The sequence below is a fragment of the Syngnathus leptorhynchus genome, chromosome 8 (assembly GCF_054491065.1).
Source record: "Syngnathus leptorhynchus isolate UIUO chromosome 8, UIUO_Slep, whole genome shotgun sequence".
In the NCBI taxonomy this organism is placed as follows: domain Eukaryota; kingdom Metazoa; phylum Chordata; class Actinopteri; order Syngnathiformes; family Syngnathidae; genus Syngnathus; species Syngnathus leptorhynchus.
In genome coordinates this window covers 10,444,439-10,465,699 of record NC_141202.1, presented here as the reverse complement: position 1 = coordinate 10,465,699, position 21,261 = coordinate 10,444,439, and the positions used below count along the sequence as shown (strand labels likewise).

At 43.4% G+C, this 21,261-nt stretch overlaps 2 protein-coding genes across 2 annotated transcripts in view; one reads left to right on the top strand and one right to left on the bottom strand.

Moving 5' to 3' along the window:
- iglon5 (IgLON family member 5) overlaps positions 1-9,388 on the top strand; it is a 74,938-nt gene extending 65,550 nt beyond the window's left edge. The window contains exons 3-8 of the mRNA XM_085917555.1: positions 314-546; positions 2,735-2,854; positions 7,002-7,133; positions 7,229-7,349; positions 8,102-8,253; positions 9,285-9,388. Of these exons, the coding sequence (XP_085773681.1) occupies positions 314-546; positions 2,735-2,854; positions 7,002-7,133; positions 7,229-7,349; positions 8,102-8,253; positions 9,285-9,388 (862 nt within the window). The remainder of the gene's footprint in view (positions 1-313; positions 547-2,734; positions 2,855-7,001; positions 7,134-7,228; positions 7,350-8,101; positions 8,254-9,284) is intronic.
- A 6,907-nt stretch (positions 9,389-16,295) lies between these two features.
- LOC147052344 (free fatty acid receptor 2) lies at positions 16,296-17,316 on the bottom strand. Its single transcript, XM_085918268.1, is given in 2 exon segments — positions 16,296-16,361; positions 16,363-17,316. Coding segments are annotated over 2 exon segments (1,020 nt in total).
- Between the last annotated feature and the right edge of the window lie 3,945 nt (positions 17,317-21,261).

Sequence of the window (21,261 nt, the reverse complement as noted above, 5' to 3'; positions counted from 1 at the left end):
CAAGCTGAAAATTGCTACTGGAAGAGCGCAGACTTGAAAGAAACATGATCTACTTTCTTTTAAAATTCATTTTGGATTTGTTTTCCATAGATTTCTTTTTTTTTTTTAACCATCCAATAATCATCCTTAAAGTAACGGAATGTGCCACTGCCACCTACTGTTGTGGATATGCAACTACATGCATAATATAATCATAATAATAATGCTAATAGTGGTAATAATTATAACCATAATAATAATATGCCCCCACACTCTTTGGAAATCACTGTCCCTATTGGTTTGCTTCACATTTTCCCGCCCTTTGTCACGGCAGGTGTCAGATCAATGAGGAAGTGACGCACAAGGCCTGGCTGAACCGTTCCAACATTCTCTTCACGGGCACAGACAAGTGGTCGTTGGACAAGCGTGTCACGCTGGTCAATAGCAACAACAGCGACTTCTCAGTCCACATCGACAAGGTGCAAGTAAGCGACGAGGGGCCCTACACGTGCACTTTCCAGGCAAACAACATACCGGGCATCGCCCATGTCTACCTCATCGTGCAAGGTCAGAATGATGGATTTTCTTTACTTGCAGAGTTTGATGGGTCACAATTTTCAGTTTTTCCAGGATTTTGGTGGGATATTTACCAGAACAAACTCACGATGATGAACGTGCATAGTTGTGATAGTCATAACAAGGAACACATCTTCAATTTCACTTAAACAGAAGTGCTAGCCATGCTAAGCTAGCATTAGCACTGATAACATTCCAATTTTAGCCACAACTGCAACGTTGCTAGCATGACTTATTTGTTACTCTTCCACTGGTTTGAAGTCCTAGCAAATTGGACTATTTTTTATTGTAGCTATTCTAGCATAGTTTCAGTTCCTCGCCCTCAAGGTGAAAAATATTCCGATCCCCCGCTCCCAGTTCGTCCGTCTAGATCACGGGTGTCAAACCCAAGGCCCTGGGGCCAGATACGGCCCGCCACATCATTTTATGTGGCCCGCAAAGACAAATTGTGCATCAAATTCGTGTGTCATTACTAGAATTGCAAATTGTCTTCACTTTTAATATCTTTTTGACCAGTTTTTACTCATCTGATTTGAAAACGAGTTATTTGTCAGTTTGTTTTGTAGCTTTTACTGTGCTCATACATTTATTTGGGTTGACAGTCATAATGGCCCTCCGAAAAAAGCTATGACTACCGCAAAAAAAAATGACTTTGACACCCCTGGTTTAGATCAAGGTCATCCTCGCTCTGATTTCTGCTCCCAATCGTCACATCTGCTAAATGACTTAATGACGCGTTCCATTTGTTGGCCGCAATTGACGCCTGACACCGCGGAAGCAATCAGCAGGTTTTTATAGGTGACTCAATGTGCCTTTTCCTGTTAAATCACGGCTAAATGCACGATCAACAACCAATAAACCCTCGTGTCAATTTCGCATGTGAGCAAAGTCATACGTATGAATGAATCGGCGCTTCATTACGACTCCCGCTAAGCGGCAAAGGTAAATATAAGCCAAAAGCGCAGGTGGTGGCTGACAAAGTGGACGGATGAGAGCATTTTCTCACTTCCTCGCCGCAGAATCTGTCGACTTGTTTGTCTTGATTTGGGAAGTCAGACAGATTAGACGCGAGCTGACAGGCGCGCGGAGGCTTGACGGCATCTGCTCGGAAAAGTGCCGCAGAAGGCGCAGTGATTGCTGATTAGCAGCGAGAAAGAAAAGCGAGCTGACATTTGAACTCGACTCTTCCAAGCACCGACTGTATATCCTTTAAAGACCGAGCCAGACATTTTGTTACTCAAGCCGCACATTCTGCTCTGTATCATATTCATAATTAATTATGACCCTTGAGTAAACACTTCTTATTGTCAGCTCATTACACGTTACTCTGGTTCTGAAATATGTTTAGAGCCCTCCTGGTGTCCAGATAACGCTGAAAACCAATCTCACTAAGTCTGAACTGAGAATTCATATTGACACGAGTGGAAAAAACACATTTACCGATTTGACTCACTCTCCGCTGAGATGAGCTAGGCTAGGCTAACTAAAAACTCACCGAACATCTGTTCTCCTTTTAAAGCCAACAGAATTCTTATACTAACAGCTTAAAAGAAAATCATAATCACCCTAAAAGAACAGGATGTGTTTGTGGCTGACAGGTGGCAGAGAGCTGCTGACTGAAGCGCTTTTTTGCCAACTACAGCCAAGCAAGCAAACAATCATGTCTGGAGGCTCCAAATGTTTCATGGACCAACATACGCGCACGACAGCCATACATTTATATTTATATATGTTTGTATTGCTGAGTGCTGCAACTGTAGTGCGTGTTTATTGTGCCGCCGCCACCGCCGTCGGGAAGCGAAACGAGAGCAATGGATGGAGCCAAGCTCATTAAAAACAATGATAATGGCCTGTTTAAATTCAAGGGCCGTCTCGTTATCAATTTAAGTATGAGCCGAAGTGCTGAACGCTCTGCGGCGATTCATCGGGTTTGTTGTTGCCCGGTCACTGGATCGAGAAGAAATTGACACTCTTGATCAAGTCTTCATAGAAAAACTACAAAATGTTAGCATACGGCGCTAGTTTGTCCTATTGACACCGAATCCGTACGCTTCCTATAAATCAAATGAATGGGAACCGGTTTTCGATTCTCATTCTAGTTTGTACTTGAAATTGTAACTGCATACGGTGAAGGTGTTTTTTGTTTTGTCTCGTGAAATATGGATTTATATTTTCTCAGTGCCGGCCAGAATCGTCAACATCTCCACAGACGTGTCTGTGAACGAGGGCGAGAACGTCAACCTCTTCTGTCTGGCCGTGGGTAGGCCCGAGCCAACCGTCACCTGGAAGGACCAGAAATGTGCGTACCTTTTTATTCTTTTCCTCGTCTCTTTTATTTATTTATTTTTCTTCATGGCAGTTCCGGCATCAAGCCTCAATCAGCATTCCGCTCTTCATCCGGTGTCATCATCCTTAAAAGGCAGCTGCTAAGTCTGGCCTCTTGCATCTTTAAAATCGTCTGTGTTGTATTTTGCACGCGTCCTGGTGTTTTGTCTCAAATAACCGTTCATTAGCCGTGATTATCCCCGTCGCGCCTCCCGTAATCATCGGCATCTGTCTTCATTGGGGGTCCCACGTCAAGCGGCGTGGTGCTGCCAAATGATGCTAACCGCCACTTTTGGAGCTTCATAGAAGGCTATTTTTAGACCCCCCACCTCCATGATTCTGGGTGGTCAGTACGTGCAGTCTGATTCAATTTGATCAAGACTGAATGTAATGCCTCTTTGGTCTGTCATCATTAATGTTGGTCACTGAGTTAACATCACAGAACCTCTTTCAGCTGTAATGATGCTTTTGCTGTCATCTGTTCAGTGCAATAAAATATAGTAGCGGCCTTTGTTGCACCGTCATTTCAATTCTATTTTTACCACTGCAATGCCGCCAAGGACGTCTTATTAAATTTTGTTCATCAAGAGTGTCACATATACAGAATGCAGACGTCCGCATGAGCCATAGTTTTGATATTTGAGGAGTGAAAGTTAGAATATTTACAATAGTGAAAACAAAGGCCAGATGTGCACCAAAACAATTCAACAAAAAAATAAGTGAAAGTTGAAATAAATACATTGCCATGATCAGAATTTTTGGATGACTTTATTTTGATTAGATTTACTTTTTGTTACATTTTTTTTCCCCACCTTTTCTTATTTTTGGTCAATTTTCATCCTGTTTTATTTCTTCTTTTTTTTTTGCATGCAGTCAGTCTTCTGCTCCATCGTTACGACGTGCGTGCGAATCCACGAGAAGGCGAGGCTTATTTTCTTTAACTTGTCTAACATTTTATCAAGTGCGATAATTAGCCATTTGCCTCAGAGCCGAGGAGAAAAAAAAGAAAAGTTTTGAGCAAAGCCTGCTTTTAATTCCACACCAGCAGCGGATGAGATGCAGCGAGAGCAGCGGTGCACTGTAGATCACTGGGACAAGCAGTAGTAAATAGGTCAGTGTGTACAACCACTGAACTCGCTGTAATTAGACTCTTAGGGCAAAGGATGCGCAACCTAGCGTCCTCTGCTGCCTGCTCACAGATTCCCTGCCCGTGATGCTCACTGCAAATGTCAGCACTTAAGTTCTTTTGGAACGTAGCAAATTCCCTGCGAAAAAAATTCAATCCGTCAAAGCGAAGCATTGTTTGCATGTCACCGAGCAGTTTTGTGTTGGATCCCAACATGCTTCAAGCTGTTTTTTTTTTTTTACATAATGATTTTGCCTTGAGTTCAATTGCCATCATGAGTACACTCACAAATCAAAACATTCATCTCAAATTGTTTTTCCCATTGAAATGAATGGAGAAGCTATTTGTCAGTTTTAGCCTCTGACTACCAAGTTTTTTTTCAGAATTTTTTTTTGCTTATTTTATTTATGCATTGTTTTATGTTGTTTATTGAAGATTTATACATATTACATGGTGTCCATTGGTCAGCTTGGCTGGCTGTGTCCAACTTCTGGAGAATCAATACGGTCTTGCACACATGCCGACCCTTTGACGCACTCGTGCATACGCACAAACACACACACACACACACACACTTACACACCCACAGGCGGCGAACATTTGTCCCCGCTTGCAGGCCCATGGCATTTCTCCTCTGTCAGCAATAATCTTCCTTCCCTCTTGCCATCCCCCTCACCATCTCCCACGCCCCCCACCCCCTCCCTCCAACCCATCAGCTCTCTCGAGATAGCGGCCGCATTGCTATTCCGATAGAGTGTCTGCAACCAAGCATCAATTGCCTATGACTAGAGGGGCTAGTGAAGGCGAAAGAAGGGTGGACATGCCCGGAGAGACGGCAAGGAACTACCAGACATCACTTGCTATTATTCAGTGGCTTCATTGAAAAACAACAGGCAGGCTGTGTATGGATCTGCTAGTGTACATCAGAGGTTCCTAAAGTTTTTGGTCAGAGAATTTTGGTCATCAAACACAAAGATCTCATCTACGGCATCCCTGACCTGCATGCGTAGATGAGGTCTCTCTCTTTCTCGAGCTTATCACTTGACACACCATCACTTAAAATGGGCACAAGAAGGAATGCGTGTCGCTGATAGCCGATGAGCGTTTTGCCGGAGCGAGATTTGCTCGCCCCGTCGAGGAGATTGGCGGCCCCCGTGAGCGGAGGCAAAAAACAAAGCAGTTTTTGAAAAATGGGTGCACTCGAGCAGAAAGTAGCAAAGTGTCCTCGTGAGGAAGGCGAGCAAGCGAGTCCATCAACGTCCTCGACAAAAAGGGCGACTCAAAGCGTTTAACATATAGTTTGTCATAGAAGTGAAGCTGCTGGTTGGTCTGATTAAAAAGATGGGAATGCTGAAAGTAAATGTTTGGATGTATCCCACATGAAGACTTTTATGATGCGACCCCGTAGCCTAGTTTGAGTTTTTGCATCTGTTTCAATGACAATCTACTTCAATACTTTTCGGCTCTCTGCTTTGTTAGCGGAATGTGAAAGACAAGAGGTGCTGAGAGCTCAAGTGATCTTCGTCGGCTCAAAGTGCCGGAAAACGCTCTGTATTGCCGAACCTCGGCAAACCTCCTTTCACTTTCATCCTCGCCGACTCCTCTCCAGGTGGTCAGGAGTCAAGCTCCTTCCAAAGCTCCTAAGTGCTTGATGGAGTTGTATTTTTATCCAGCATTGTAGCGGTGCCTGCCTGCTGGCTGCAGTCAGATATCATCATCATTACTTGCCGCCCTCTTTGCAGTTTCAACAGCTTCTCTGCTGGGGAGACTTTTTGCAAGATTTTATTTCCAGCCCAATAGGTGTAGGTTCAAATTGGGGTTAAGGGTTTATGCTCTTCCTTAGAGAATAGGTGACACACACTGTCAGAAGTGGCATGTTTACCCTCTTCTGAAGGAAATGTAGGATTGTTGATCGACCTTCAGGTTAAAGTCTGGCTTTCAAATACACCGCAGAGTTCCCTGACAAATACCTTCAGAAGTAGGATATAGCCCCAAGGCCAGTTGGGTTCTGCTCAATCTGAAGGACCCATTAGATTGTTGAATTCAACCCAATATAGATTCTCTTCTTTTTTTTTCATTCGAAGATTAGAATTCAATGACGACTATCGGCACATTTGACCCCTTAGCGTTTGATGACAAATGGCGGCAGAAGTTAACGAATGAAAACTGCAGGGGCCCCCAAATTGAGCCTTGTGGAACACCATACAACAGTGGGTCATAGTGGGATTCAGAGCCACCAAAGGCTATCACAAGAAGTCCTTCGCTCAGATCACGATTGAAGGCACACTAAAATCAAAATGGTATCAGAAGTTAGATACTTGGTCCCGAGATCATCTTCATATAAGAATATATCATATCATATAATCATGTATGTGTTTCATCCTCTTGTATGGCCCATTATGTCTTCCCCCCTTTCCACCCCCGACTGCGGTTTCTCAGCATGTGTGCCCCAAATCCGTCTTTCCTCCCGCTTCTGTCGCCAGTGATGTCACACACAGGTGCCACGTCGACGTGACTAATGCAACCAGTGATCAGAACCGCACCGAGCCTGTCAGGCAGCACCGAAAGCCTCGCTTTCCATTCCCGCGTGTCCCCCAAATCGTCTTCTCCCGCTCGGCACCGGCGCGAATAATCCTACCGTCTCTAATCTTCAATTAGAGGCGGCGTGATAATCTCTGACGTGAATAATAGCCCCGTTTAGCGTGGATTTGTGTGTGCGCGTGTGTGTAGCGAGGAAGCCGCCTGTGTGTTTTGCTGATTGACAGCGACAATTCAGAAGCAGGATTTCCTTGTCATAGATGACATATGACATTTCGTTCTGTAGATTGCTCCTTTAGAGTTTTGTGATCACGCATATCACTCGCTAAGCCACGCCCCTTTCTTCACCATCCTTGAGCAAGACTGACATCATTCGGTTGTTGAGGCTGCTGGGAATTTGTCAAAGTAAAGAAGTACCACAATCTTTTTGTGTCTGTGTTCCACGTGTGGCCATTAGACGGGCTTGTGAGCGAGGGCGAGTTCCTGGACATCACGGAGATCAAGCGCCAGCAGGCCGAGGACTACGAGTGCATCACCCACAATGGCGTGGCCCCGCCCAATCAGCGCAAGGTCAAAGTCACGGTCAACTGTGAGTACGCCCGCCCCTCTTTGGACCGTTGTCATCCAATCACATGACTCCAAGCTATCTCTGCTTTTTTTATTTGTTTGTTTGCCGCCCACAAGACCCACCCACCATTACTGACATGAAGAATATGCCCGCACACTTGGGGAAGACGGCCATCCTGCGTTGCGAAGCCATGGCCGTGCCCCCCGCCTCCTTCGAGTGGTACCGGGATGATCACAGGTGAGAATGGGTCACCGGAAAATAAAAATCGTCCAATTATCCAAGTTAAAAATAAAAAATAAAAATAAAAATATATAAATATTTTTTTGCCTTCCTCTTGAGGAATAGGACAATTTATTGAAACAAGAAAATAAAGAAATATTTCCCAGCTTCAGTTTGCAATCATTGATGTTTTTGCAGGAGTTCCTTGATTTGTCCTCCACAATGGGCACAAGGTTTTATTGGTAAAAGGTGCCAGTGGCCTCTCAAAGGCTCTTTGGAGCATAAGGCAACAATTCACACACACTAATGATGACAAAAGTTGTGGCTAATGGCCAACAGCGTGAAACAATGAGGTGAGCAGGGCATTTTGTGCACAATTGGGCCAAGGTCACCGCGTCGCTCTTCTGCCCAGTAGTTCTGGCAAAAAACAATCCACTCCTCTACTTTAGATTTGGGATTTTTTTTCCAAAAGGTAACAAGATAAATAGAAATAATTGATTTTAGGGTCAAACTCTGGCCAATGTCAAAGCTTTATTTAGTGTGAAGACGGCTTTTTTTTTTAACCATTCTTAAACTTGTTCATTAAATTTACCCATATAGATAAATTAAAAAAAGATAGTTTTATGGGGTTTTGATTATTTTACTGTGGCTCTCTGTGACTTTGTAAAACACAACCCCATAGTATCAAATAATGATAAAAAATGTGTGGAACAAATAATTTGTTGAATTTCTCCATATTCTTTGGGTTTTTTTCTTTTTTGTTCTGCCAGGCCCGTGGAGAGCGACAACACCCTGCGGATCAAAAACGAGAAGACGCGCTCGCTTCTGCTCTTCACCAACGTGACGGAGAAGCACTTTGGCAACTACACCTGCTTCGCCACCAACCGTCTGGGGGCCTCCAATGCCAGCATGCTGCTATTCCGTACGTTTGTGATTTTTTTTCTCCCCTCTTCCTTATTATGTCTCCCTGCACCACCTTCCCCCTCATTAAATGTCATATTTCTCTGGCCCAATCTTCTTTCCCCTCCATTCCCCCCCCTGTCAACTCCTCCCGCCCGCGTTCAGCATTAGCGTGGTGAGCGAGTCCTTCATCTCCGGCCGTCTTTCTTCCTCTTTCAGCGTGATCCCAGCCGGTGCCCCTTTCAATGACTCACTCTCCCGTCAGGCTCATCCATCTTGCAGCTCCCGCTTTCCCACTAGTGTCAGCCAATCTCTCCATCATCCTCCCCCTCCTTTCCATTCAGATCAGTTCTAGCCATCATAAGAGCGCATTGTACAGTGTATGGTTGTATAGTTCTGTACTAAAAAAATATCAGTGATATGAAGTCTTGTTCATGTCAGGAGCACTAGATGATGTATACAATCCAGCTGCTTGCTGTTATTCCATTTTTCAGAAGAGCTTACTTAGCTGACTTAGGCCAGCCGCAAATGACATCACCGGCGTTGTGTTATCGCGCTCCTCCATCCGCGTGGTCTGCAAGCTTGCCTGATGGGCACGTCGTGAGAATCAAGGAGGTTAATTAGCAGTTGTTGCAAGTATGTTGAGGCGAGCCAAGTTAAGCAGCGCTATGCCTCCTCTGGCGTACTCGGAAGATGTTCCTGACGTGCTTCATGGGTGTTTTTTCTAATTAGGAATTATTTCTGGGCATTTTGTAAGGTTGTCATTAATAACTGCATGTTTGGTTATGGGCATGCTCCTCTCACAAGTTATGATGAACTCCAACATCCACGATAGAAATAAACAAAATGACTCAAAATAATTCATAGTTAAAAATAATGAAATGTCAGGCATTATTTGCACGTGAACTGGATGTCGCAGGCAATTTGCAGCTTTTTTTTTTTCTTTAAAGTCGTAGAACATTATGCAGCATACCGATGTTATTGTTCCTGTTGTCCTTTGAGATTTACATATATTTTCTCTCTTTCCTTCTGTGTTTGACTTTGGTCTTCAAGGACCAGGGGCCATACAAGGTCGAGCGACTGGTCTACAATCGGGATTAAGCGTCGCCCTCAGCGTTTGGATCGCTCTTTCTGCCGCCATCTTGCTGAAGGTGTAACAATTGGAAACAACCTCTCCCAGCCCCAAAAACGGAGTAGAACGCCCACCCCGACAACACCCCCCCCCCCCATCCCATCCCCACCCCCCTGCCCCTCGACCGAAAGGAATTGAATTCTTTAATTAACGAACCCATCACTGTGAACAAAAAGAATATGCATTGAATCATTGCATCAAAGTGGAGACCCCAACTCGCCCACCCCCGTACAACACACACTCCCAGCGCCCTCGTCATCTGTGCGTCCCCCACAATGCCTTGCAGATTTGATTATTGTGAGCAGTGAGGTAAATGGCTGTAATATGAAAAGGGAAATAACGTGTATCGATGTACTAATGACTGACCTACAAAGTCTGCCTTATAGAACAGCTGTGCTATTATAGTGGACATGTATGGTAATGTGACCCGTTTAAGGCTACACACACACACACACACACACACACACACACACACACAAATATACACACATATACAGACAGTGGTGGTCAAAAGTTTACATATACGCATCATTGGTTTGCACGTTAGTCGTTCGGGGCTGTCAGTGATTTGTTGATCAAATCGACCAGTAAGATAAAAGATCAATTAAATGTTAATTCAAATTCATTTGTTGTTGAATCACTGTAATGTATTTAATGTCAACATGCTAGCAAAAAAGCTATGTGGCTAAATTTCACACATATGCTAAATTCAAGCTTAAATTTCCACTTCTGTTACTTTCAATTGTGTTACTTGAGTAAGGAGTTTCAAAACAAAATTTTAAAAAAATACATACGAGAAGAGTAACAACAAACTAGTGTAGTCCGCACAAAATAGTCTGTTTGAGTGCTGGTCGATCAAATCATCTCTAAACGTCGCTAATGTGCATACGTAAACTTTTGAGCACAACTAATCCTAAACATTCTCACTCTGTATAGTAACGTAAGGCTTTCTTTCCCATATCCAACCGTGCAGCAGTTGAATCTGCAATGAATGATGTCAAAATGTGCACAAAAATAAAAAGGCCTGGGTGGGGCTTGGCGGCGGCAGACATCTTGTTTCCCCCCTCCCGTGCCACCACCCGGTCCTTTTCACCCCCTCACCCCGTTTCTCTCCATCCATCTAGCCATCCCACTGCCCAGTGTAAATATATGCAGTACATCGGTGGAGGGGCAATTGAGCGCCCGCCCCCACGGCTTTGTTGCTTGTTGATAGCATGTTAGCCCTGTTGTGACTCCATCCATCACCCCCTCCCCCTCCAACACCACCACCATCTGTGTCGATTTGACCTCGCTCTTTTTTTCTTTATTGGTGTTGCTACTACTACCAATGCTGATGATGTTAATATGTATTTGAATACCTATGAATAGTAATTCCATGTCAGAAGAAGACAAAAAAAAATATGATGGTGATAATGGGTCATTTGTTGGGGAAGTGGGTGGGAATTTAAGGTGGGGGGGGTTAATTTTTTTATACTTTGAGATGTCTCACACACACACTCAATAACTGGGGGGAAAAAAACAAAAAAGGTGTAAAGTTTTCCTATTTTGCCATAACAAGCTTTTTGAAAATACAATTCAAGGGATTATTATAGTTATTATGATTATCATCATTTGTACCACTCAGCTCATCATATACAGCGTACGTATGTGTCCACTTGTCTGAGCATTTTTTTGTCAATGGGGAAATAAACCATGTAATAATTTGCCGTCCAAGTGGTGTTGTATGGTGGATGAAACTTAATTACAAGGAATGGAGAAAAAAAAACTTATTTCGATAGTACCGCAGCAGCTGTATGAATGTGTCCGAGCAGCAATAACCCCGCCCCCTGCCCTTGCCCCCCACCCCTTCCAAAAAAAAAACCCTGACCCATCAGTTGTTGTATTGACTGTATGCTGTGAAGTTGGTGGAAGACTTGCTGAAAACATTGAAATTCACCATTTGTGCATGTTGTTAAAAAGAAAAAGACTAAAAACAAAAAGTACCATTTTGCCACACTGCTGATTTTATTTGATTTTTATTAAATCACACTACATTTGTGTCTATGTAACGTGTCCTTGATAATGGAAAAACTGGAAAAGAAATGCAGACAAAAAAAACATATTCCTCAATGTGCGGTGGGGGTGGTGGGAGGGGATTACTGGAAAAACAAAAGCACGTTAATGTACGTTGTATGGATGGATTTTAACAAGAAAAAATGATATTAAAAGTTGTTGGCTTTGTCATGGGTCGTAGTGTTTGAGGAGTGAGAGACTAAGGAGACGGGTGGCCATTTTTCTCCACAGGACACGATGAAACGATTCTGTTCCAGGGTTACGCAACGTAACATTTAAATAGTACTGATTTTCATACAAGAATAACATGAAGCTAAATGTAAAACAAATAATTAAATAACATCAAATCTTGCACAAACTATCCATGATCTAGTCATGGTCTGAAGTGTTCCACAGATTTGAGCTCCCCTAAGGACTTTGGAAATAAACGGATGGAAGTGTGCTGCGGTGTGTTGACGCCATGTCATATGAATAATAAGCACAATGTGGCCTATTTTGCGTGTATAAATAAGGATCCTCCAGATCAAGAGCGAGCTAACGCTAATGAGACGTTTGCGGCGCATATGCTGATGAGCAAGCGTTGATGTCGCCTAACTCCAAGGTCCTTTTGAATTGGATTCCAAGGCCGCTTCTGTTTGTTTTCTCCATTCAGCCGCATGAATGTGAATTCATTTTCATGTTTATCCGCTCTATTTTTTTTCCAGAGGATTTCTTGGGATTGTTTCCATGAAGTAGTCGAATAATTACAGCGCTTTGAGTGTTTTTTCTCATCTGGCTGCACATGTGCAACCTCTTAATCAATACCTCTGACCGAACGGCACGGTGGCTGCGCACGCCCAATTGATCATGCGCCTGCAAGAGCGCTCGTAAAACGTGAGAGCATAATTCATCACACCTGATACGAGGCACCCCTAATTGTGCATCGATTGGTCGCCCCCCCCCCCCCCCCCCCCAATGCATGCGTGCTCTCCAAACAGCAGAAAGAAAAATGACAAATTCATTTTTTTGCAGCTATTTTTGTCTCTTCTTTCTCCATTTCTCTTACTCTCATGTTTAAAAGCTTGATTTATTTTCTTCCTGGAAGTTGTGCATTAGCATTAGCAAAAGTACCACTGTTTTATTTATGAGTGATGGCGCCAGTGTTCTTCTTTATCAACAGCCTAAGAATGGCGTACATTAGCTTAATTGTCCAATGTTTACCAAATATCTTCAGGCTCGTTCATCCCTCATGGGCGCAGTCAATGTTATGAGTCTATTAAGGCCTTGCTCCGCCATTAGCGCCGCTAATGACTGCATTAGCGCATACTCAGCTAGATAGCAAAGAACGGCAATACGCGGCCCTTATACACAGTGGCGGTTCTACATTTTAGAAGTGCAATTGCCACAATGCAATTTTACAAATTCAAATGATCGTCTATAAAACTAGCTTCAGATATGAATATTCTGTTAGCTAATTAATGTTAACCCAAGGGTAATAAGTAGACCTAATAACTGAACGTCTTATCATCTTAAAATTATATCTTGTTTGTCGAGTTATAAACCAAATTATAAATTGCAGCCTATAAGACAAGCACGCATAAGGGAAGGCAGAAAACTAACTTGACAAAGTTAAGGTCAGTGTCTTGCTCAAGGATAGTTTGAAGTAATCATAAAGATTGAACCTACCACCTTTGAGTTGATGACTAGGATTCTGAAAATGGGAGAGGACACTTATTCTTATGGGTTGATTTAGCGTAATAGTACCGCTGTTAGAATTAGTACCCCCTTTAACTTTGCTTGGAGAGGGGGGAACCTGTTTAACGTATGCTACACTTGGTGAAAACACTCCCAAGAAGGCATGGAACTAAAAACTAAATTGACAGGCCCTACCGGGAGAGAAACAAACCCGTGTCTTGCTCGAGGACTCTTGAACATGATCACTAGGCTTGAGGATTGAACCCTCCACCTTTTTTTTTTATTCCTTCTAAATACATAAGGTCCCGTGGTACCTGCCAAAGAAACGATCATCACGTTGAAGAAACATCAATTGATTACACGCGGGTAAGCGACATATTTCATAATCTTACATGCTACACTTCAAATGTCATACCAAAATATTACCGTTGTATTTCCAAAAAGTTTGATGTTGATAAAAGCTCAATAGTTTCCCTCTTATTCCACCAAATAATTACACTGCATTGCTTGTGCACATCATCTTGTTCCCGCTACTTGGCGGTTTGCTGCTAATGACTTAGCGTCACACAATCCTTGGAAAGTGCTCCGCGAATGCGTTTGCCTCAGCAGCAGTAAGTGTGTAATCAGATAACACCAAACAACTACAATTAGCAGTGAATATGTAATGAGTGTTGCTTTGACAACTGCAGATGGCGTCGAGTCTGGCTTCTCTCTGACGGGGAACGCGAGGGAGTCGTGTCACCGCCACCGCGCCCTCCCCCTCGTCGTCGTTTAGTCACCCACCTCTCATCATTACTCCTCTCCTTGCGAGTCGGCGGCCCACTCCTGCCATTTTCCTCGTCAATCAACCTCAGTCAAAATGTTGCTTGTAGAACTGACGGCAATTTTTTTTTTAAATGACATTTAACAACAAAAACAACAATAATTGAGGATTTACCGTGCAGGTACTGTCAGTTAAGCTTGAGCCTTTTGTGGGATGATCGTGTTAGTCCAGTCATGGTTTGGAATCAACAGGCCCATCGTAGGTCAGACAGGGTCAGATCACGGGCTGAACATAATCAATAATGATGGTTCTTAGCTCTTCAAAGGAACACCCGCTTATGATGTCATCACTTGATCCAGGTCTGAGTTGCGCGACTTCCTTGTGAAGTCAACCTGTGATGAACGTGGTGTCCGCCGCGTGTTCTCCCAAGCACTCAACTGATCTCCCACCTCATATTTTCACTCCTGCGGGGTCGATCCGGCGGCCCAACGCTCGGCTAACGACGCCCTGGGATACATTAAATCTGGCCGCCCCCTCGCCCCTTACCGAATGAAGTGTCATCTTCATCACAGTCGACATCAACCGCTGTGGCGGCTTGTCCCGCGGCTAACTTCATAGAGAGCTGCGACGGCTCAAGCTGTCAAATGCTGTAATGCTCAAGATTGATTGTATCTGGATAGTATAGAGTGGACTTCTTACTTTTGATAGAACTGGCAAACTGATTACTCTAATCCACATAAAGCCATTATGTGCCACATGGCATGAGAAGAAAACAAGTCGGCCATCAAGGAGATTCTATCTCTTGTTTTTGTTTTGTTTTTCCGATGTTGTTTGACTGTTCGTAGCGTTGTTGCAGTGGGGCCACCTCTTCTTATCTGCGAGGTTTGATCGTGCTGAGGCACAGAAAGAGTGGTCTGTATCCCTCGGCATAAATCTGTATTGTTGCTGTTGTTGTGTCGGGAGGGGGAAAAACACGATTATGAAGCCGAGGTAATTATAGTACAAGCCGTTAGAAGACACGCAAAGTGTTGTGGTGTAGGGAAATTATGCCACCTAGTCTGATGGATGCTTTGTGGCTGAATGGATTTTTAAAATTACCTGCTTTTTATGGGCTGGACTTGTGCAAACTTTGCTGTCTTCTGTGATGTGACAACAAAACCATAAAATGACTTTATGATGACAGCTTTACTACTCACAGTTTTTTCTATCTTATAGAATTGAGACCAATTGACAGGATTTGTTTGGGCATGGTCACTTGTTGCTAGGCAGAATATTTTTATTTGAAAGCCCAACCCTATTTTAAAATATTATTTTGAAACCCAACCCTGCCCGAAACCCTATAAAATAAACTTAATCCCAAATTTAACCATAACCCTATCTTCTATCCAAACCTTGTATAGGAATTTTTTTTTTTATTATTAAAAATTGACCATGGATAAGTAATGAGTAAAGTATATTTTAGCGACCATCTATGGTAAGGCTTTAAAAAAAAAGGACGATGTACGTATAAATAAAGAGATCAGATTTCTTATCGCTGCTCCATCCAGCCCGTTGTTGGAGCCCAAAAAGTCAACAATTGACGCAAGGCGCGTTTTCCAGGAAACTGAAGAAGAGAAAAAAAACTAAACAAAACGACTGCGGGCAGTTGACGAGCATTTGTCAAATACAAATAGAAATACCTTCATATTCGCTGGGGGGAAAATGGAGTGCAATCTTGCGCGTTTAATAGCGTAAACAGTGTGAGCCATGTCAACAAAATACAGCCTCTTTCTGTTTTGCTTTGTGTTACTGGCAAATTTTGCTCATTCATTTGAATACGCCTGCACACACACACACACACACACACACACACACACACACACACACACACACACACACACACATGATGGCTGCAATGCCATGACGCATTGATTCAGGAAAAAAAAAATTAGGCCACAAAGATAAGAGTTAATAGTACTGATAATAATTCCAAGAACGTCAAGTCCTTGAATAAATGGTGAGTCATAGTTACACATAAGGACTGACATGTTGGACTATTAATGACGTCCAGTCTTGGCGAGTTGGCCAGCAGCAGGCAGCAAACATGCGACAAGTCTGCATCATACCAGACATTACAAAAATGATAACAGTCTTACTGACTCTGCTTAAAGATCTAAACCAAACCTTAACTTGAGTCCCTCCATCGATAAGATCAATAAATTACTACTACTACTACTAATAATAATAATAATAATATATATTTTTTTGGTGTCTTTGTCCACATCACCGTTGGAGCGCCTTGTGACAAAATGGCCGCTTGTTTGCTCATCTTGACAGGCGGCGGTTCTTTGGGGAAGTGACACGCAGCGTCACAACACTTACAAACAGACAGCTCACGTGCGACAAACATAAACGTGACATTAATTTCCTGCCGCCGCTGGGATTAAAGACATAAAGCAGGTCATTAGCTAGCATTGATCTGGTCTTGTTTGCTCTCCTTATCATCCGTAGCTTGCTTCCACGGGGGGGCGGCGAGTCAAACAGCGGTTCAGGTGAGCCCTGGCCCCCTCCATCACGTTTCCCACTGTACCCCGTACAGCGGACGATGAGAAGTAAAAGATGAGCGGGTCCAGGCAGGCGTTGAAGGTGCTGCACAGCAGGGCCTTGTCCCGCCATGTCGGGTTCTGCCAGGTGACGAAGCCCACCACGTGGGACACGTTGTAGGGCCCGAAGCACACGGCGAAAACCAGCAGCGTGCCCAGCGCCATGCCGATGGCCCGCAGGCGCCTCCGTCGGTCGATGTGCTGCAACCGCGACAAGATCCGGATAAAGTTGATGTAGCAGAAGCTGCAGATGAGGAAGGGGATGCAGAAGAGAACCAGGCACAGCTCCAGACGAACCGGCAGGAGCACCTTCAGCTGGGCGTCGGTGAAGTTATCGTAGCATACTTCCTCCGGAACCGGATCCGGAGATGGAGTGGTGCCGTCGGGGCCCGCCGTGGCTTTGACCTGCTCCTTGTCAGTGCCGATAAACGGCATGATGTAGACGATGCTCAGGTGGCTGAAGGAGAAAATCCAGAAGAAGACGCTGGCGGCCACGGCGTAGAGCGGCCGGCGTTTCAGGCTGTGCTGGATGGGGAAGGCCACACCGAGGTAGCGCTCCACGCTGATGGCCGTCAGGAAGAAGGTGCTGTTGTAGATGGTCATGTAGAAGATGAAGCCCGACAGCGGGCATAGTTGCTCGGGCATTTTCCATCGCATTTTGTTCATCGCCTCATGCATCTTGAAAGGCAGGAAGAGCAGGAAGAGGAGATCCGAGATGGTCAGGTTGAGGAGCAGGATGTCAATGGGCGTGGCCTTGTGGCGGACTTTGCTGCAGAAGGTGGAGAAAGCCAGCACGTTGGCCGGGAAGCCCAACACGAAAGTGATGATGTAGACGGACAGGCACAGCTCCGTGCTGCAGTCCTGCAAGGAAAGCTCCGACATCGAACCTGCGGCGGTCCCCCGAGGAGGACGGTCACCCTGGCGAGACGGCGGTGTCAACTTCCTGGCGCAGAACACCCGACGATTACCTCATCTTTTCTGCTGAAGAAGGGCAAAACGACGAAATTACCATTATGATTTTATACTAAATTGCCACTTTTATTCTATTTTCTACTATTAAATTTTGCCCTTTCAAGATTGACAAACAATTAGACACTCATGGCCAAATGTCGGCATGAGTTCTCCTCTATTATTTTACGTCTGCGTGTTTTCGTACGCCACGTGAGTTTGAGTACGAGCGTTTCAAAAACGATGGAGTGTCTTCTTTATTAACTCGCCGTTCGTGTTCTCGGAAGAGACAGACAAACACTCAAGAGGTGACGACCCACTTTGACACCGTGATGGTCTGTGATGAAAAGTGTGTCATCCTGCACACACCAAACAAACAAAACTGTTGCTCACCTTTTAGTTTATTTTTTTTTTTTACCACCCAACCCACACGATTACAGTCAATAAATCATTGAGCCTAATTAATTGGATTGCACTTTATTGAAGGCCATATTCCTCGAGGGGGGAAAAAAACACAACATTAGCAAACACAAAGCAATTAGATTTAGCATGACAGCCCAAAAACTCAAGATTTAATTTCCCTCACGGAATGAACAATGTAGCTAGCTAGCTATATGTACTTAAAAGAATCACTCAAGCTTTACATTTGTGTGTTTTAAATTCAACCATTTAAAGCATTAGAAGTAATTGATTCTTTACAAATCTGCTTTTTCTTTTTTTTTCTTTACGCCCGAGGCCGTTTTCTCAAGGAATAATAATCACAAAGTATTCGTGTTTTTTTTATAAACATGTAAAATTTATAGCTGTAATTCAGATTTAGATTAAAAAAAAAAGTGTCCAGAGGCATTGGATTTATTGTACAATAAAAAAGTCATAAACGAATTCTGAAAAAAAAATCATGGTAAAAATGCTCACAGTGATGACAGAATTCTAAAATGACTATCAAAGTCAAACCTTGGTTAGCCACTAAGCATTGCTCATTTTTTATTCTTAGTGTAACTTTTTCAGCCCCCAAATCCTTCCAAACATTCCTTTTGGGGTTTCATTATAAATGTCAAAAACACAAATTCTTAATTTTTTCTTAACAAAACTAATGTAAAAGTGGTTATGAAGATTTTTTGATTTTTTTTAAAATCAGATCAAGTCAAACTTAAGCATGCTAATTCTTCATGCTAAAATCATGTTTACACACACCAAAAAAACAACAACAATTGAGTCCTTACCTCACATCCAACAAGTTGCATGGAACCCTACGAATTGCTGCAAAGTCCTCGTGTTCCCTCACTTTTTGGCGCGCACTTCCTGTTCGTGAATCACTTAATCGTCAGGCGCTCCGTTCGCGGCCTTCTTGGCTCGGCCCTTCACCGGTGTGCTTGTTCAGCTTGCTTTATTGGATCTATCTCTTTACGGCGAGCCGGCCGTCCATTGCCACTTTATTTACATGGTGCTCCCGAACATCTAGTGCACGGATAACGGCAGTTATTGCACTGCTGCAATTTATCTGCTCGCCAAACACTGTCTCCTCGGCAACGGGCGAGGGGGTCGGACGGCCTGATGCAGGTTATTAAATCATATTCGGTTATCTGCGCTTCTACATGGATGCGCTCCGCTGTTAGAGCAAGCGGGGCGGGGGGAGAAAGAGCATTTGACAAAGGAGATGACCTGCGGACACGCAGACATACGACATGGTCGGGCTAATCAAACAGCCGCCTGTTGTTTGTGGACTCGTAGCGCGAACAAAGTTTCATTCAAAGGTGGATTAGGTTTGACAGGTGAAAGACTTGTGGATGCCAAAGTCCACTCTGCGACTTCTCGGTGTACATTGAGTGCACATTCAAGTGTTTATTCTGCTGTGTTTATAGAGTGGAAGCCCGAACGAGGTCGGATTTGGGGAAGAGTTGAGGTTTAGCTATAGGGGTTGGGTTTAACGTGAGGGTTTCGACCCCCCAGAGGCCAGTATATTCCAAATTAAAGTACCGTATTTTCCGGACTATAAGGCACACCTAAAAACCAACATTTTCTCAAAAGCCGACAGTGCGCCTTATAGTCCGGTGCGCCTTATACATGGAACAAATTCCTAAATTTAAACTGGCCCGAAGCATTGTGTCATGAAATCAATCATAAGTGGCCCGCTGAAGACTATGAATCATGAATCAAAAAGACTATGGATCATTATTTTGTGATTATAAAGTAATTTGTTGCGTCTGAAGTTGAAATAAAACAGATAAAATGGAGAATGATTTGACATGATGCATTTCAAATGCGCCTTATAGTCCGGTGCGCCTTATATAAGGAGAAAGTTTTAAAATGGGCCATTCGTTGAAGGTGCGCCTTAAAGTCCGGTGCGCCTTATAGTCCGGAAAATACGGTAACACAATCAAACTTTCATTTTGGCCAAGTTTGAGTTTCAAATATCCAACAATAAGCTTGCATGGGCTGACATTTTGAGGAAATCTCCAATTCAATGCTTCAAAATCACTGCGATGTTTCAAGCAGTGTCACTTGGCCTCGCATAAATATTAAAAATGTAATTTAACGACTTAATCTGTCTGAAAAATGTGCTATCAGCGTGTCCCGATTTGACGGCCACCAATGTCACATTGTCAGTTCATTGTGTTTTGTGCTTGATGGAGTGACACTTCTTTTTCTTCCTTATTGTTAATCCCTCTGTTGAAAGCCAGCACATGAACCGGTAAGCTTCTCTTCATTTTTTTTTTTTCTGCGACCCTGAAATAAGACTTTTTTTTTTTTTTTCCACGGACGAGATGAGTTTGTGTTAAGCCGCCGTGTCGCTGCTTGAAAGGCGGCTCACTCACAACTCAGCCAGACATGCAGTAAATTAATAAACAGACAGATAATCTGGTGTAGTTGACTGCTACTACTTGCTCTTAATAATCCTTTTTATGATGACAGCCATTACTCGTATGAAAAAGTCAACTCTCGTTTAAGGTGCGTGACGGAAGAACGTTTAGAATTAGACTCAAACTCCCGTTAAATGCGAGTCGAACATGCCTGTTGGCATTCAAAGTGCCTCTGAGTAAATCCAAATAAAGTTCAGATGCTCTCGTCGGCTTTTCCCGACAGTTTGGTTTAGTCTTTGGATTTTAGGTAGTTATTGTTAATTTTATCAAACATTTTAGTCCAGTTTGATTCATGCTAGTTAGTTTTTAGCACATTTGGTCAATCTTGTAACGTTTCTTTATTGAGTCAAATATTAGTAGAGTACATCGTGAATTTGAGCCTTTCAAGAAATAGTTTTATTCATTTGGTTTTAGTCAACAAAAACTGGGGATATTTTGCTCTAGTTTTAGTGTGGACAAACATTTCCCCTCCTTTCCATTGATTTGTCCGTTCATACACATTTTATGTATAAAAAATGGAGGTCAAAGTTGCTTTGAATTAGTTGTGGCGCAATCTTTGTGTTTTCTTGTTCATTTTATTTGGATGTAGAAGAGTTGGAGTTTAGGATAAGAGTTTGTCTTCACAAACTCGTACTTTCGAGACCGTTGTGATGGCGTTAAAGCGGGGAAGCGGCCGCAAATCTGCTTTGAGCATTATTATCAACGTGTTTGCGTCATTCGCTTAAACAAACAAAGCGCGGCAGCTGTTGATCATTAGCGAGGCGTGCTTTTATTTCAAAACAGGGATCTGCGTTATTTGCCTTTTTGCCACCGAACAATCACATCTTTCATTGGCTCTATTTTTAGTGGCGGCAAGTGTCCGGATGACTTATGACTGTGGAGTTTTTGATGCTGTTAGTCATTTCAGCTCCAATAAAAGCCGTTTGCATTGTGAAAGCCGGTCCCGGTTATAAATATTAAAGCAGGTGAGCCCAGAAAAGCTGTGAGAGTTTGGATCGACATGATAAAAAAATAAAAG